This window comes from Semicossyphus pulcher, unplaced genomic scaffold (assembly GCF_022749685.1).
Source record: "Semicossyphus pulcher isolate SPU_LCO1_2020_fin unplaced genomic scaffold, fSemPul1.0.p SCAF_16, whole genome shotgun sequence".
NCBI lineage: Eukaryota > Metazoa > Chordata > Actinopteri > Labriformes > Labridae > Semicossyphus > Semicossyphus pulcher.
Genome location: NW_027211670.1, coordinates 9,590,929 through 9,607,718, shown reverse-complemented (window position 1 = coordinate 9,607,718; position 16,790 = coordinate 9,590,929). Strand labels below are relative to the sequence as shown.

The window sequence follows — 16,790 nt, the reverse complement described above, 5'->3', positions numbered from 1 at the left end:
TGTTCTTATTAAATTGGGCATAAAAAAACAGATAAATACTGTTGTCAGCTCGAGGAGTGATAACAGTTAAGAATTTAGCTAACTCATTTCAATATTAGCTAGCTTACTATTTAGCCGCAATAAGTTATAATTCTATGTTCTTTTTAAGCTATTTAAGGTCTCATGTATTAGGTCATGTTAGTAAGGGGGAAATGCTTTTTATTGGGAAGGAATTGCTACCTTAAATCATAACTCTCATTGTTTGATTTACTTTATTTTTACAGAGTCTGCATATGTAATAAATACTGCACTGGACAGGGAAAAGTTTATGAATAAAAATGGCTGCTCAGACCTACATTGCCATATCTGAGCTGCATCCCAACTTCTCCCATCCGGTAAGTATACATGATTTATGGATAATTACAGCAATATTTCTAAATCATTTTACTCCCTTTAAAATAATTTTCTAACAGGGCCCAGGATTTGTTTTCTCTACCTAAACTACACTGGTGGAACTGGATGTATTCTCGTGTTTGTGTAATAAGCTGTGATGAACTATAAAAATACACAAGTCTGCATAATGTCATTGCCCTTGTTATGTTTTTCAGAAATTGGCCGGCATCATTATTGGGAAAAGTGACGTCAAAAGCTTTCCTGACAGGAAAAGTTAGTGTCTTTTACTTTAATGCACCTTTTTTGTCTGGACAAACTCCTCTATCCCTCATGCCTTAGTGTCTTGTACACCAGCCCCCTCTTCTGGAGACAAAAATAGTAATTATCCTGTATTTGAGCTTTCTCTCCACCTTTCTTTCATAAAACTGCAGCACTGACTCTACCTGTATGTCTGAGTTTCAGATATTGGTGAAGACAGATACACCTTTAGCTTCACCGTGAAGGACTCTCCTGACTTCTTCGTTAACGTGACAGCCTGGGGACACGATGCATACGTCATCGGGCTCTCCAACAGCTTCAGCATCGGAGACTGTGGTGAGGACTCGAAGAGGCACTCTCAAAGTTTCCATAAGCTTTAAAAAAACAGGAACATTTGTGGATTTGGATACAGCGCCAAATAAGAAAGTAGTTAAAGACATTTTTGCAATCCTTTAAAATCAAACACAAAAAGCTAAACTATGCACCATTGCACAAATTATGTCTTGTGTTTTTTTCCAGTGGTCATTGACAATCCTCTGGTTTCCAACAAAGACCCAGAGAAAGAAGAAAAATTCTGTCCTACAACACCAAGGTAGTTAACCCTTTCAATACAGGTGTTAAAGTACCACCCCCACCCTACAGTGCTTAAAGTTAGCTGCAGAGATTTGAGGTTTACACATGTAACACTATGTAAAATGTGATGTAGCAGTGTGTATTGTTTGATGACAGTATTCTGTACCTGCTGTCTCAGCCTCTACAGGCTGCTGGTGTCCGAGGCTCACTCTCAGGTGCGTCTGTGTGCCGACATGGAAACCATCGACAGGCTGCTGCCTCTGATCCACCTGCCAGTGAAGGACTCAGGAGATTTCTACTCTCTGGGAGACATCGAGGCCAACGGGCAGAGGCTGGACGGCACAGTGATTAATATACTGGCTGCAGTGAAGTCGGTAAACACCACAGTCCTCAGCCTTTGAATACACACACACATTTATTAGTTCAAGTATCAATTTTAGAGTTAAGAGTATTTCCAATAACTTTTTTAGTTGACTCAGTTTTCTGTCAACCTGCCTTATCTTTGTTTTTTTTTTAAACTTATTTTAGGTATTCACTACATTTCCCAGTGTGCCTTTCTACGGGGAAAATGTTAAAGTCTGACGACAACGACGATATTGTGTTGTGCAAACTAGTCAAGGAAGTCTTAAACAAATAGTCCTTTATTTTGGGAAATAAACCCATTTATGTTCTTCACTAGGGGTGGATGAGAAGATCGACATCCCTTTCATGTCTTTTAGTCATTGTAATACGAGGTGAGCTATATGAGCTGAGCTTAACTTACCCAGACGATTGGAAAAACAGAAAGAGCTAAAAGCTAACACAATCCATCTACCAGCACCTCTAAAGCTCCCGTATTAGCACTTTTTATACTCTTTGTTTAATCTGTATAGAGACCCAAGTTTAAAGAGTCAGTTCATCATTTTACAGGTGGATATGTGCCGGAGTATTTCATTGTTAGAATGAGATATAGCGCTATCCCTACTTGTTTCTAATCATCTAAAAATATTGCTACATCACTTAGCTCTAGCAGAAACATATGGTCACTGTGTGGAGGATATTGAAAGGTACGGCACATCTTTGAGTGTGTTTGGCATAAATATGCATTATAGTTGCCTTGTTTTTCAAGAGGATGTTTCTTTTAAAAGCAGTGTCCTAATGAGTCTTTAAATTAGGGATAGACTGATTATCGGCCGGGTCGATATTCAGCATTTTGACGCATATCGGCATCGGCCTTTTTAAAAAATTTTTTTTTTTTTTTTTACTCCGACGGCCGATAAGAGATCAATTTAAAACGGGGTTATTTTGGCTCTGATGCATATGCTTAAAGGCATTTAAACAAAGTTAAGTGTTGGAGTTTGTATTATTCAAAATTTTGACGGCAATATTGTCACTTTTACTGCAAATGAATATCGGCTCCAAATATCTTCTTGACTACTAATAATCGGTATCGGTATCGGCCCTGAAAAAAACATATCGGTCTATCTCTACTTTAAATACTCATTTATTTTCAATGGATGTTTATATAATCAACTGAGTCTTACTGAGTTCAGAAGCACTAGTGGTTAAAAAATATTTAAGAACTTTTTGATATATCACCAACTTTCAGAGTTGTTTTTCATGAGGGAAATAGATGAGCTCGTTAAGGAACCAAACTGTATTTTCTGACTTCTTCACACACCGATTACATCCGCTGGTGGTCTGATTCTTCACAGTAAGCTTGACCAGGGTTGAACGTTGGCTTTTAAAGTTTCCTAAGCTTTAAAACAACATTAAGAAGAAGACAAAGGGTTATTTTAAAAGTTGTCTGATGTATAGAGTCATGGGACCTGCCACTGAGGCCTGATAAGCCTGCAAGTTTCTAACAATGAATGTGAATGCTGAGCAAATATTTCTCCAGTTTGCACAACTTTTAAAATCAACAAATTCTACATATTTGCTCAAATCATATCTCATGAGTTGCCTAATAGACTCCAACGTGTCTGTTTGGTCTGTGTGATTATATACTGTTTGCCTTGAACGTACTGCCTGAGAGTTCAGACGGAGGCCAGAGGCTGCATTAATTACTCTGCTTTTCTTACAGGAGGGGAACAAGTTGTGATAGGAACCTCATATGATTGTGTTTATGTTCTCAGATGGGAGAGCTGAAGCAGTTCACCACTTCAGACGGACGCAGAGGGCAGAGGCTGGAAGTGAAGCTCTTTGACGACTCCGTCTCTTCCTTCCCTCTCGTCTGGTGCGTCACACTCGTTAGCAATTTGGAAAATGAATAAAGATTTATTACTTTGCTCTTCTGTGACGTACTCCAGCTCGTTTGGCCCTTGGATCACCGCCGTGTATCTTTAGGGTGACCGCAAATTTTCTCTGGTGACATGAAGCTTCAAATTAACCTGCTGAACTCCACGTGTGTTTGATTCTCACCGCGCTCTCACTCCCTGACCCCTGTTCCCCCTCACAGCTGGGACAGAGAAGCCATTCAGCTCGTGCAGACGCTGATACCGAAGGAGACGGGTAGGTTAACAGCTGCGGCTCATTCTCAGCCCGCAAAATGAATCTTTATTTTACTGTTATTCCAGCCTGTCGTGTCGCATTAGCATACTGTACTGAGGAGAAACATGGAGGTGGATATCTGAGATGTGACTGTGTTTATGTTTGAGATAACTTACTGTTGTTGTAACTTTTATCCTCCATTCAAAGTGCTCTTCATAGCCGACGCAAAGATTAGCTTTGACAGCTTCCGCAACTGCATGGCAGCAACAGTTAACTCGAAAACCATCATCACTGTCAATCCTGGTAAGACATCACAGCTCCATTCATAGAAACATAGCATGTGATACATAACTATGTCTATACACTGGAAAAACAAAGCCAGCGTAACAGCCGTGGTGTTTAAGAACAAAAACAAATATCTTAGTCCTGCTCTTCAAGTAGCATTTTGTCTGTTTAAGTCAGTCATAATCTTCTCTCAGACACCAGAGAGGCCAGCCTGCTGTTCAGCTACGCTAAAGAAGCGTCAGAGTCTGGTGCTCTGGATCAAGAGGAGAAGCCAGAAGATATGCCTGGTAGGTTACAGGGAAGGATTCCCCTCATTCTGAAGTAGAAGTCTGCCTGTATCTTGATGTAAAATGTTATGACTTTGTTCTTTTAAAGAAACTTTGATGTTGTCAGGTTTGAGGTATTAAACAAAAAGGTAAAGGACCCAGGTGCAGACTTTAAGATGTATTAAAGGAGCAGTTCGCCCCTGGAAAAAGCCGCTGTCAGTCAAAGCTGTTGTTCTCTGTAATCGATAGAAGTAATAATATTTGAAATTGGCGCCATAGCTGTGAAGAAAGTTGTACAAACAGCTCATGGTTTCGCCCATTCTACATTCCTACAACACCCAGCATGCACTGCACCCCTCCCTCTGAACGGTACAGGATCCAAAATACGACGATATAAAATACAAATCAAAAACACAACTAAACTAGAACTAAATCATGAGAGAGACACAGAATAAATGAAATACAAAGTAAACATGAAAACTCATGACAGATGTTTTATCATTTTCTTAATGTCAGCAAATCTCATGAAACGGAAAAACAGGCGGTTTTTGCAAAAGATACGACATCCATCGCCGTCCAAAAACTAGTGAATAAAATCTAATAAGTGAATGTTCATTACTGTTCCTGTTTTGAGAAATCCTTATTTACATGACCAATGCAGCATCCAGTTGTGTCTTGACTTCTCACCAACTTAATCACTATATTTTGTATTAACAAACAAATTTGAGAAAACTTTTCAAAAACCTGGACAAGTTTTCTATGGGAGGATGCTCACATGAGCAAAACATAACTTGACAAATCCAGTCATAACCAGGATACTCGAGCACATGTTAACTCCAAACTGGCCTTCATGTTACCACAGGGAGCCGATCCCACCAATATCATCACCGTGCCACAAAATAACAGCTAGCAGCTGAGGACACTCCCCAACAACCACACTAATTACCACTGATAAAGTGATGCTTTTAAGAAAACTAATGACTCCATTGGGCTCGGGACATAGGATCAATGGACTTGTGAAAGTCTCTTAAGTATTAAAAGATTGACTAACACAGTTTCATTTGGTTATCATGGGATTGTTGGCAGTGAGATAGATAGAATAATACCATCCTGTCACTTTTAATTACAATTTCACCAGTTCAAAAGTGCAGCCGATGGCATTCCCTGATTTCCATCAAAGACCAACATGTTGTGCTGCTGTTGTCTCTGCAGTGGAGACCATCACTGATGTGTACACCGTGAGCCAGCTGAAGCAGAAGGCCCAGGAGGCTCCTGAGGCTTTCTTTGGCATCACCTACAGCTTCATCTCCAAGCTCGACCTCGACTCCTCGGTTTCCAAAGTCATCAGGACACGCTGGTGAGTTCACACGACACCATAGGGTTGTTGTAATATTAGATAGTTGATGTATTTATTTCTTTACTAACAAATCTGATGTTCCATTTTTGTATTTCTGCTTTCCATCATGAAATAAATCGACTAAAAAATTCATCAGCCTCTTCTTCCTCCTGTCTCAGCTCCAGGTGTAAGTTTCAGGTGACTGAGGACGCACAGAGCTGCACAAACCAGCTGTGTCCAGGGAGGGATCAGACCTTTTCAGCCACCACCGGGTTTGACCTGCTGGTGGACTTCACGGACCACACAGGCACCCTGCACGCCTGCGCCCTCAGAGGCCCTGTAGCAGAGAAGGCACTCGGGTGCACAGTCAGTCAGGATGATTCATTCATATTTTATATTTTGTGCATTTCAAATTTTAACATCTGCCTCTGATAAAATAAACAGTATTAAATTTAATCTGTTGCAGACCGAGGAGTTCACCAGTCTGACTGATGACGAGCGGACTGCAATGAAGTGGAAATTCCTTTTGGAGAGATGCAAAACACACGTGAAGGTACTGTAACAGTTTGATTCCTTCCTGTCTGGTTTAGCTATATTAACATATCATGTGGTTTAAATGTTGCATTATATATGTTTCAGATACTTCCTTCCGCTAAAATGAAGAGTGGGCTCAGGGGGGTGGTGCTGAACTGCTCTCTGGCTGACCCAGGAGAGGTGAAACTGCACATGTCTGCCCTGCTGCGGCGTCTGTGATCACAACACACTGACTGAGCAGGAAAGCACACGTGTTACAGTTGGTTGCTTTGCCTGCTGTGTGGTTCTGTTTGTGTTGAGATAATTATTATAATATTTATTGATATAATAAGCTCTGTTTTCTCTGAATTATTTATTTGATTAACTTATTTATTTAAAATACTGTATTTATTTATATAAATGAATGTACTGTTGGAGTGACTGCTTGTCAAACTCAATAAACTAAAACAAAATAAACTGAACTTGTGAGTTTAAAGTTTTTCAAGTAAGTTTTTTTGTCAATATATTGTGTCAGATATATAAATAAACCTTTATTGTTCCATGAAAGTATATTTAGTCAGGTTTTATGACACATTGCTGATAAATAACACATTTACGTTTCGTTTAATTATTTCCACCATGACACTATTTTTTTATTATTTTAAAAAACGTATTAAGAGTACATGCATATTTGTTGCAATGTTACTATTAATGGAATCAAATTAAAATTTTAAGGTGTTTTACATTTTTTTTAAAAATTGTATTTGTCAGCTGAACAATAGTAATCATTTTCTCTTTGGATGTTTTGGTATTTAATTTAACTACGGGTGAAAATCACAATTAAAAAAACTATTTAAAAAAGTATGCATATCTGTATCGATCATACGTTTAATTTGCACGTTTTGAGTTTTGAGGCAAAGAATAACGATGTAAATCCCTCTGGGCGATCATTACACACTGTAGTCCATCTGTCCTGCTATTATAAAATACGCCACTAGGTGGCGGCAAAGCACTATTGATCAAAGCGGAACTTTGAAACATCGTTGTATGTTTCCAGGGGACACAATACGGAGACGTACTGATTTGTCGTCAACACCAGCAACAAGGTAATAAAAACATGTCACATTTATCATGTGTAGTAGTCTTAATTGTTATAAATATTGTCATACAAAGACATACATAGTTACAGCCTGAATGTTTTGTCGTCTGAAGTAGAAAATATCGCTAAATGTCTGAATTGCAAAGCCCCTAAACTTAGCTGCTTTGCTAACGTTAGCCTGCACTTTTAAGCTCTTATTTCCACAGAATATAAATGTATTATACAGTTTTTCTGTTTGAAGATAAAACGTAATAACTGTTAAACACAGCGTACACTGCATCAGCTGACTGCCTCTTATATTTCCGTGCAGGGTCATACATGCCTCAGTCCGTGCAGTGACAGTCAGAAGCAGTCAAGCATGAATGTGAACCAGGGGACGGTGGGCAGCGACCCGGTCATTCTGGCCACGGCTGGATACGACCACACTGTCCGCTTCTGGCAGGCCCACAGCGGGATCTGCACCAGGACGGTCCAGCATCAGGACTCTGTATCCTCTGCATGACAATGTGCTCTGACGAAGTTAATGTGGAGCAGAGTTAACGCTATGACAGTCCCACAAACACAAACATATATATGTCCTAGTTGGAAAATTTTTTTAACTTTTCACACAAACTTTTGGATACATAAAATGCATGAAAAGTGACCATATGATCTAATTCTTTGTGTTGAAAATATTATTTCAAAATAGTTTTGAGTGAATATAGGACATCCTAATTGAAAGTGACACAATGTTGTAGTAAAATCAACACGTATGCTGTCAAAGGAGCTGTTGTTTACTGTCTTAGGAGCAGCTCCAGGATTTGTCTGATGCATCTGTATCATCTCTTCAGTTTGACCCTCTGTAATTTTATACAAGAAATGACTTGTTCAAGTTGACTCACTAAAACTGAATTATATTGCAGACTTAAAAATCTACTTCCTTAACGTTTGCTTCCAGCAAGTAAATTCACTTGAGGTCACACCTGACAGGAGCATGATTGCAGCTGCAGGTTGGTTCAGATAGTTCCTCAAACCTTCGCCTCATTTCTTATATGATTATATTCCTGTTTTAAACATTACTTTACACTCTGTGTTTAAGGTTATCAGCACATCCGCATGTACGACCTGAACTCCAACAACCCCAACCCGGTGATCAACTACGACGGCGTCAGCAAAAACATCACATCCGTGGGCTTCCATGAAGATGGCCGCTGGATGTACACAGGAGGCGAGGACTGCATGGCGCGCATCTGGGACCTCAGGTACTGCAGAGGAAGCTCACTATCTGTTTAAATACATTTTCTCTGTTTTAAACAAACTAACTCTGATCCTTACTGTTCAACAAGGTCAAGAAATCTACAGTGTCAAAGGATATTCCAGGTTAATGCTCCAATCAACTGTGTATGCCTAAATCCCAACCAGGTAAGACAATCGGAGTACACAGGCTCATAAATTGCCTGGAAACTAATGTTTTTTTGACAGTTTGAATGTCAGTTAGTATGACAGTGTTGTTTGTTTTTCAGGCAGAGCTGATAGTTGGAGACCAGAGTGGAGTGATTCACATTTGGGATCTGAAGACTGATCACAACGAGCAGCTGATTCCTGAGCCAGAGGTCTCAGTCAACTCAGTTCACATCGACCCAGACGCCAGTTACATGGCAGCGGTCAACAGCTCGGTCAGTGTGCAAAGAGTCTGAAAACTGTACTTTGAATTGTTAAGTTATATCTATAACCTCCTCTTTTGATCATGCTGTTGTTCTTAACAGGGAAACTGTTATGTGTGGAACCTCGCTGGAGGCATCGGAGACGAGGTGACTCAGCTTATCCCCAAGACAAAGATCCCTGCACACAAACGCTACTCGCTCCGCTGCAAGTTTAGCCCGGATTCCACGTGAGTGCCCTTCTTCTCTACACGCTATACATCTTTGTCTTATTGCTAACTCCTCAATGACAAATAATGTAACTGAAGCTATAAAGGCTTTAAGCAAATGAGGTAACAATTGTAACTGTAAATAGACAGTAAACTTGCTGCTCTGATGTTGCTAGTGATACTGTGTTTGTCGTCGTCTCCAGCCTGTTGGCCACCTGCTCCGCAGACCAGACCTGTAAGATCTGGAGGACGTCCAATTTCTCTCTGATGACGGAGCTGAGCATCAAGAGCAACAATCCCGGAGAGACGTCCAGAGGCTGGATGTGGGACTGCGCGTTCTCTGGAGACTCCCAATATATTGTCACTGGTCAGTACACGAGCCCTGGCAGATGGTTTATCAATGGGTCCTGCTATATTAATGTTTGAGTGCCAGATGTATTTATTTTTTACTTGAAATGTGAAAAATCTGAAATATTACGTCATAATTAATCTCTATTTACAGATTCTACATAAATCTGTAGAGTTTTAGTACAGAAAGTGTTCTGGTTTCCCTTTGTACTACGCTTGTAGTGCAAGTAGTATTGACCAATCATGTATCAGCAGGCTGCAGCGTATGCAGGAAAAACAGGTCATCAAAAGCAGGCAGAACGTAACCCGCCGTAATAAAATATCCCGGCTCCCATCAGCATCATCTGACGATGATTTATCTTCTTATTAATCTGTATAAACAGACATCTGCATGCTAACAGCTAACAATCTAGATGAAAAATTCAACTTGAGATAAATTCCCTTGACGCTGTGTCACCAAAGCCGTTCAGTGTTTAGATTTCCTGACTTCCTCGAATGCATCAGAAATCGATCTGACCTCCGTTCAACAAATTAGCATTTTAAAAACATTTTGACTTTTTACTAATCTGCATCATGATGCTGACATTTCAGCAAACTTAAGAGCCGTTAATAAACAGATGAACGAGCGCTCCTCCGGGGGATTTAATGAACCAAGAAATGACAGCGTTTGTTTCGCTGACATACCTGGAGGAGCGAATTTCGCTTCACTTTTGATCTGAGCACACGGTCGCTTCTCAAGTTGGACTGTAAACATTGCAGTGCACGGAAAAGGAAGTCTTGGCTGGAAGTCCTTATCGCTAAACACTGGCATGCTCACCGGTTTTCCCAGAGGCTATATCATCGTCAGACTATAGCCGATGGGTTCTGAGATTAAGTCATAATTAATATATTTATTGATTATAGCATTTGTAAACTCAGCTTTGGTATTTTATTGCATTCGCTGACCTTAAAGTTGCCAGCTATAGATAAAGAGGCCCATGAGCACTAGATAGAACAGTCTGTTAGAGTGAAGTGCCTGTATCAATATACATATGAACACATATTGCTTTTATTAAGTGTATATATAAATGTCTACAGTACAAAATATTCAGTATAAACGTCCTTTTAAGCTCTGCCTCTTGTTTCCATCCATCAGCCTCCTCAGACAACCTGGCCCGCCTGTGGTGCGTGGAGACCGGGGAGATCAAGAGGGAATACAGCGGCCACCAGAAGGCCGTGGTGTGTCTGGCCTTCAACGACAGTGTGCTGGGCTGAAGAGGAGGAAGAAAAGAGACAGGAAGATTGCGGACAAGCTGTGCAGAGGTAAAACAAGGACAGTTAAGCAACAGACTCTTTGGATGGCGGGCCTCACTTCCTTCTGGTGTGGTCGGCATTAATGGAACATGTTTGAAAGCGGATGAAAGCGGAGGCTCTTCATTGTCAGGTGCTTGTAAACTCCAACTTAAAGGGCCACATACACCATTATGCACCACATTTAAACAGCCGGACCGTATTTATTGCATCAAAGGACCACGTGGAACGAACTTCTCTTATGTGTGAAATGTTTAATTCATTTTAATCTCTTCTGTTTAGTCGCTAATCGTGCCGTTCTTAAACGATAACACGTTGATTATAGAGAATGATGTACATAAAAAGGTAAAATCCAAACAGTCTTTGAGTTATTTTTCAGTAAAATGCAGAATAATTGGCCCAAAAAATACACAACAGTCTTTTATTGGACGGCTCCAAACACTCAGTAACGGTTACACATAATTACACTGCAGCAGTAGGTTACAGGAAACGCAAAAAAAAAGGGATCTTTCTTCTGTAATCTCTGAAGCGTGCCACCAGAGAGGGTATTACACATGAAGGGAGTGACGATGGGGCTCTGGCGATAACCGTGACAGCCTGTCTCCATCTCTTCTCTCTCGGAAGGAAGGATGGGAAACGGACTGGGTAGGGTTGGCTGTTTCGCTGGTTTACTGGCGGCTGTGAAGGAGTCAAAGCTGCTTTTTGTTCTGTTTTTTTTTTTTCTTTTTTTCTTGAAGAGGGAGCTAAAAAAGACAACTTTGTTTCCCTGATCTTTGCCGGGAGGAGAGGTGGGAGTACAGCACAGTCACTCTGGCAGGTAGTAGAAGCACACGGAGACGCAGATGTTGCTGGGGAAGCAGATGTCGATGCAGAAGTAGACCAGCCTCTGTTTGCCCGGACCTGAAAACAACACAGAAAACAAAATCAATCACAACACGCAGAGTAAAGGAATATTAGTTTGTTAATGCTGCTTCTGTGAGAGGAAATTTTCTTTGCTAGCTCAAATCCAATCGTAGAAAGGTCACTGCACGTCATGGATTAGGCTCCGGTTTCAGCCTGACACGTTGGTTGGATAAGGAGTCGCCAGCTGGCTCATATTCAAAACCTACATTTGCATATTTTCATAGAATTTGACACAAACTGAGATGAAACAATGATTACAGACCTATAGAACAATGTAAAACAGATAAGGACTTTGGATTTAAGTGGCTGCTGCATCTCTGAACTGCTTAGAGTGCCATAAGAAGAATAAGGTAATAAAAACACATGTTATTGTATATATTTATATCAATGTTTTAAGTACTAGGACTAATAAAACAGCTGGACATTGTAGCTTTCAGCAAACATCAGTCAAACAGGAGTAAATGATGCTTTAAATGATGCTACAACACGACTGTTAGGTTTTAATGTAGCAGCAAGACTGTGTGTGATCGAGTCAAACTAGACTAAATCGTCATGGTAATAAAGGAACATGTCTCCCTGTGTAACAGTGTTGTTATCTTTGAACACCAACCTCTGCAGCAGAGAGAAAGGCATACTGTTTAGACAGGGTGGGGATGTGATTTGATTTTACGTCAAAGCAATCCTCTCTGAATCAAACGTCCGGCCGCCTCACCTTCCTCCCTCCTGGTCCAGTGGACGGAGCTGTCCTGACAGAGCGCCTGGAGAGGCTCCTCCAGCGTGGACACGTCCACCTGACTGGCTCCCAGCACTCCCAGGAACTCCGTCTGCCTCTGCGTCTCGTTCACAGACAGCTGGAAGTGACTCTGCTGAGGACAGAAGCGCAACAATGAATGAGTGTAATATACAACTAAAAAGTGACACAGCAAAGAGAGTAAATTGGAGTGAAGGCAAAGGGAGATACGAAGAAGAAAACGAGGGCTGAACTCAAGCTGCTATTAGCCTGATAAGTTGGCAGATGAGGTCAACACGTTTGCACATTCGCTCTCTCTTTAGCTACAAAGTAATTGCACCACTTAAGCCTCTGATTGGCTCTGATAGTGAACCACTTAAAGTGCTGTTACGCTCGAGTGGGTCACGTAACAAACAGTTTTCGAAGCAAGAAGGCCATTGTGCGGCGGAATAGAGGGACTAACCACGGCTTCTCTGAGGGGCCTCTCCCTCCTATCATTGACTCAGATTGAATACTGAGGAGCTGTATGAGATATGCGACACCTTCAATTCAACTTTTGATGCGTGGAAATGGGCAATTGTGCAAAAAGATGTGAAAAGAAACGGATGAGTCACGGCCATTCACCTGCTCAAGTTCTCCAATCTCCTTTAGCATCAAGATAGTCGCACAGAAATCATATTGAAGGGCTCAATTCATTTCTAATAATGGGCTTGAAAATCAATGATCCAGGTATTGACCACAAAGCAGGCCCTTCCCAGACTAACCAAAGCATCAGGCTGTATTTTAATCCAACAGAGGAGTCTTAAAAGCCCTGACACAGAGTGCCCATTGTGCCCGCTCCAGTGCTCGGGCTCGCTGCCGTAGCCTCCTGTAAGAGGATCCCGGGCACGCCGAGGGGGCCTGCAGGGATCAGATGTGCTGAGGAATTCAGCCGTGGAGGCTGGAGAGGAAGACTATACTGCTCTTTAAGGACCTGTACGCTTAACCCCTCTCTTTGTGAGGAGCGGCAGGGAAGTCAAGCAAAACCTATGAAACCCAGCAGGTCCTGGCTGAGTGCGGTAAAGGTACGAGTCACAGTCAGAAATGCCAGTTCACACATTAGTGAGGTTTGGACTTATAAATGCCTGGGAGAGCTAAAAGGGCAACCGCTACTCTCTGTTACTTAAATTGGTCCTTTAATGTTGAGCCTGTTCGTCTCAGATATCCTGAATGTGATAAGAGAGACTCATGGAATGATTATGAGACACTCGGTCCCCGGGCGCCGACATGCGAAAGCCGCCCACTCAACCCTCCTACATCAAAATGACATTAAAAGTAGCTGCTTTGTTTTTTTTCTGTGTTCTGCTTGATGTTGTGGTCACTTTGTGTCTCTTTGAAGTTATTTTTCTCACTGTGGTTGTTTTGCGTATCTTTGAAGTCATTTGTATCGTTTTGCCGGGTTCGTTTCTCGTTTCTTTGTTGTTTTTATGTGTTTTGGTAATCGTTTTGTGTCGTTTGAAGTAATTCTGTCTCTTTGTGGTCATTTTGAGTATCTTTGAAGTATTTTGTGTCGCTTGTGGTTGTTTTGCGCATCTTTTTAGTTCTTTTGTGTCTCCTGGAAGTCTTTTTGTGTCTCTTTGTAGGCGTCTATTTGTGGCATTTTTGTTTGTTTGTTTTATATTTCTTGGTGGTCTTTTGTGTCTCTTTAAAGTCATTTGTTGTCTCCCAGTGTTGGTTTTGCTTCTCTTTGAAGTTGTTTGTGAGTCTGTTGTCTGTCTGAGCGTCTTTGTGGTTGTTTTACATCTTTAAGTGGTAGTTTCGCAGTGTAGTTTTTTTGTTGTTTTGTGTCTCTCTGAAGACGTCTCTTTGTGGTCATTTTGTGTTTCTTTTAACTTGTTTTTTGTGTCTCTTCGGTTGTTTTGAGTCTATTTGAAGTCATTTTGTGTGTCTTTGAGAGCTTCTGTGCCTATTTGTGGTATTTTTGCAAGTAAGTGTAGTTTTTTTTGTGTGTTTTGGTAATCAAGTTACTTAGTCTCTCTGTTGTCATTTTGAGTATCTTTGAAGTTACTTGTGTCTCTTGTGGTTGTTGTGCAGTGTTGTGACCAAGTCATCTTTGCTCAAGTCTCAAGCAAGTCTTGAGTCATTTTTTCTTGGGCAAGTCAAGTTAAGTCAAGTCAAATCGAGTCCTTAGTTAAGGCAAGTTAAGTCCCGAGTCAAGTCACTTTTTTCCACTGTAGATACAGCACAGTCTTTATAAAGAGAAAAGATAATAATAATAAAAAAGATAATTATAAAAAGGTATTAGTAGCTCATCTAATAATGATAGTATTGGCCAATTTATATAACCTATAAGAATTGTATCTGTATTATCTTGGCACAGACGCAGCCACGATGATGGTCTGGTCTGAGACAGTATCGAGTACTAACGAGTACGACTGATGAGGCAGAAAAACATCAGGTAGCTGGGGGCTTCGATGTTGCGTGTTGCCGGAGCGAGGAGTTTGACTGACAGCCAATCATGATTCCCAGTTTGTGCTGCGTACATACTTGATAGTTAGACAGAAACTTGACAATTTTATCATTTTGTATTTAACAGCTAACATTCAAACTTATGAACACACTCAGGTCATCCGAGTCAGCATGCCTCAAGTCCAGGTCGAGTCTTAAGTCATTTATTTTTTGTCAAGTCACAAGTCATCAAAACAGTGACTCGAGTTGACTCAAGTCCATGTCACCAAGTCTCAAGTCCACATCTCTGTTGTTTTGCGTCTTCTGGAAGTCATTTTGTTTCTCTTTGTAGTCATTTGTGTCCCTGTAGTTGTCTATTTGTGAAGAAGCGTTTCGGATGAGAGGTGAAACGTCTTCAAGAACTTCAACCAAGTCCAGTTGCCTTTTGGATTGAGCTTAGAATTACCGTGACCTGGATGACTGAGAACCTTCACAGAACTCTTTGAAGTCGTTTGTAAGTCTTTGTTTTCCGTCTGAGCATCTTTATATTTTGACATCTTTATGTGGTGGTTTTGCATATATTTGTAGTTTTTTATGTGTCTCTCTGAAGCCAGTTGTTTCTCTTTGTGGTTATTTTGTGAATATTTTAAGTGATTTTGTATCTCTTTGTGGTTGTTTCTCTTCTGTTTTTAGTTTCTTTTTTTAGTTTTCTGTGCCTTTCGTGATAGTTTTGCATATCTATATATAAGTTGTTTTCTAGATGTTTTGTGTTCCTTTTGATCAATTTGCCTTTTGTTGTGGTTATTTTGAGTTATTTTAAGTGTCATTTTGCATAACTTTCCTTTGATCTCTTTGTAGTCAGTAATCTATCCACAGGTTGACACTACTTTATAACATGACTGTTGCTGCCTTTTACCTTGTGTGTTGACTCCTGGAGGAGGGAGTGCACGTTGTCATAGTCAGACTTCTCCATCTTTTGCAGGAAGCAGCTCTCCTGGTCCACAGGTTTGTAACATATCAAACCCTGCAACACAGCAGCAGACAATCAGACATCTTTCCCCCCTGTGATCTGCCAACCTTTTTTGCGTTCTTCGTCAGAAAAGTCAGACACATTTAAAATCTCGTATGTCAACAAGACTCACATGTTTGATATCAAAGAGGACAGTGGACGTCTGATTTGCTGGTGAGGTCACAGAAAATGTCACCAGGTCATTCTTCTGGTCCACAACGGCCGACTGGTTGATCAGAGCTCCAGTTTGATCTGGAACCGTGATTCGGACAATCTGTGAAGACTACGAAAGCAGACTGTTGATTATGTATCAAAAGGTCACAAGTACAAAAACAACCTTCATGGGTGCGGTGACGGGGATTTACCTGAGAGTGAGGCTGCGCCAGCCTGAGGTGCCCTATCACACTGAGGGCAATGATGACCAGGAGCAGAGAGGCTGAGAGACTGACCCAGAATGCCTTGTGTGGAAAGTGGGACTGGGGGGACGCAGCAGAGCCCCCATCCTGAAGACACACACCAGAACCAGTGACTTACTATCAAAGCAGTACCTGAAATCTCAGTATGGGATGAAATGTAGTAATCCCATCCTATTGTGCAGCTGCATTGTGGGTTGACTAATTTGCACGTAAGCAACAAGTTTCCTTCCTGGAACCAGCGAACAAACATGTCTTTGCTCTGTCAGTAGTTGCTGTTCTGCTTACCGTGCACTGTGCTTCCTCCAAACGATCGTCTGCATGCTTCCAACACTTCACCATCCTGTGTCCCGTGACGGCTCCTCACTCGGTCTGCTCCCTTCTCGCAGCTATCGGCATGGAGCTGTGGTCATGACCAGCGCTGACTGAGACTCAGTACACCTGACCAGCTTCTCTTTGTCCCTGCAGACGCCCCCCCCAACCCCCCCTGAACCGCCCTACTCCTCCTCCTGCTGCTTTGGTCTCACCGTTTCCCTCCCACAACCCACTTCACACAAATCTTCAAATCTTGCCAAATTTTGTCTTCCTACAATTTCCTCCTTTTATGTCTCTCTTGCTTAATATGACATATCATGCCTCTCAAACGTGCA

The 16,790-nt window shown here is 41.3% G+C and overlaps 3 protein-coding genes across 3 annotated transcripts; 2 read left to right on the top strand and 1 right to left on the bottom strand.

The window, feature by feature from the left end:
• The first annotated feature begins 317 nt into the window (after positions 1 to 317).
• On the top strand, positions 318 to 6,312 carry meiob (meiosis specific with OB-fold). The gene is made up of 13 exons (XM_069665034.1): positions 318 to 374; positions 588 to 645; positions 835 to 966; positions 1,150 to 1,222; positions 1,382 to 1,577; positions 3,318 to 3,418; positions 3,641 to 3,693; positions 3,880 to 3,975; positions 4,152 to 4,244; positions 5,436 to 5,580; positions 5,739 to 5,925; positions 6,026 to 6,112; positions 6,199 to 6,312. Exons 1-13 carry the CDS (start codon positions 318 to 320, stop codon positions 6,310 to 6,312), a joined length of 1,392 nt encoding a protein of 463 aa, XP_069521135.1.
• An 828-nt stretch (positions 6,313 to 7,140) lies between these two features.
• mlst8 (MTOR associated protein, LST8 homolog (S. cerevisiae)) lies at positions 7,141 to 12,123 on the top strand. The gene is made up of 9 exons (XM_069664450.1): positions 7,141 to 7,178; positions 7,482 to 7,658; positions 8,109 to 8,160; positions 8,250 to 8,412; positions 8,497 to 8,572; positions 8,674 to 8,826; positions 8,917 to 9,041; positions 9,224 to 9,387; positions 10,504 to 12,123. Exons 2-9 carry the CDS (start codon positions 7,530 to 7,532, stop codon positions 10,620 to 10,622), a joined length of 981 nt encoding a protein of 326 aa, XP_069520551.1. The 5' UTR covers positions 7,141 to 7,178; positions 7,482 to 7,529; the 3' UTR covers positions 10,623 to 12,123.
• On the bottom strand, positions 11,110 to 16,557 carry bricd5 (BRICHOS domain containing 5). Its single transcript, XM_069664451.1, has 6 exons — positions 16,429 to 16,557; positions 16,093 to 16,230; positions 15,861 to 16,010; positions 15,635 to 15,742; positions 12,274 to 12,427; positions 11,110 to 11,558 (listed from the first exon to the last, which is right to left on the bottom strand). The coding sequence occupies exons 1-6, from the start codon at positions 16,480 to 16,482 to the stop codon at positions 11,464 to 11,466; spliced, it is 699 nt and encodes a 232-aa protein (XP_069520552.1). The 5' UTR covers positions 16,483 to 16,557; the 3' UTR covers positions 11,110 to 11,463.
• Positions 16,558 to 16,790: the final 233 nt, after the last annotated feature.

Coding starts and splice junctions, on each gene's coding strand:
- meiob (XM_069665034.1), top strand. CDS start 318: ATGGCTGCTCAGACCTACATTGCCATATCTGAGCTGCATCCCAACTTC. Junction 375..587: donor ATCCCAACTTCTCCCATCCG/GTAAGTATACAT, acceptor TATGTTTTTCAG/AAATTGGCCGGCATCATTAT. Junction 3,694..3,879: donor GCTGATACCGAAGGAGACGG/GTAGGTTAACAG, acceptor CTCCATTCAAAG/TGCTCTTCATAGCCGACGCA.
- bricd5 (XM_069664451.1), bottom strand. CDS start 16,482: ATGGTGAAGTGTTGGAAGCATGCAGACGATCGTTTGGAGGAAGCACAG. Junction 15,743..15,860: donor TCCTCTTTGATATCAAACAT/GTGAGTCTTGTT, acceptor GCTGTGTTGCAG/GGTTTGATATGTTACAAACC. Junction 11,559..12,273: donor CTGGACCAGGAGGGAGGAAG/GTGAGGCGGCCG, acceptor TGTTGTTTTCAG/GTCCGGGCAAACAGAGGCTG.
- mlst8 (XM_069664450.1), top strand. CDS start 7,530: ATGAATGTGAACCAGGGGACGGTGGGCAGCGACCCGGTCATTCTGGCC. Junction 8,573..8,673: donor TATGCCTAAATCCCAACCAG/GTAAGACAATCG, acceptor TTTGTTTTTCAG/GCAGAGCTGATAGTTGGAGA. Junction 9,042..9,223: donor AAGTTTAGCCCGGATTCCAC/GTGAGTGCCCTT, acceptor CGTCGTCTCCAG/CCTGTTGGCCACCTGCTCCG.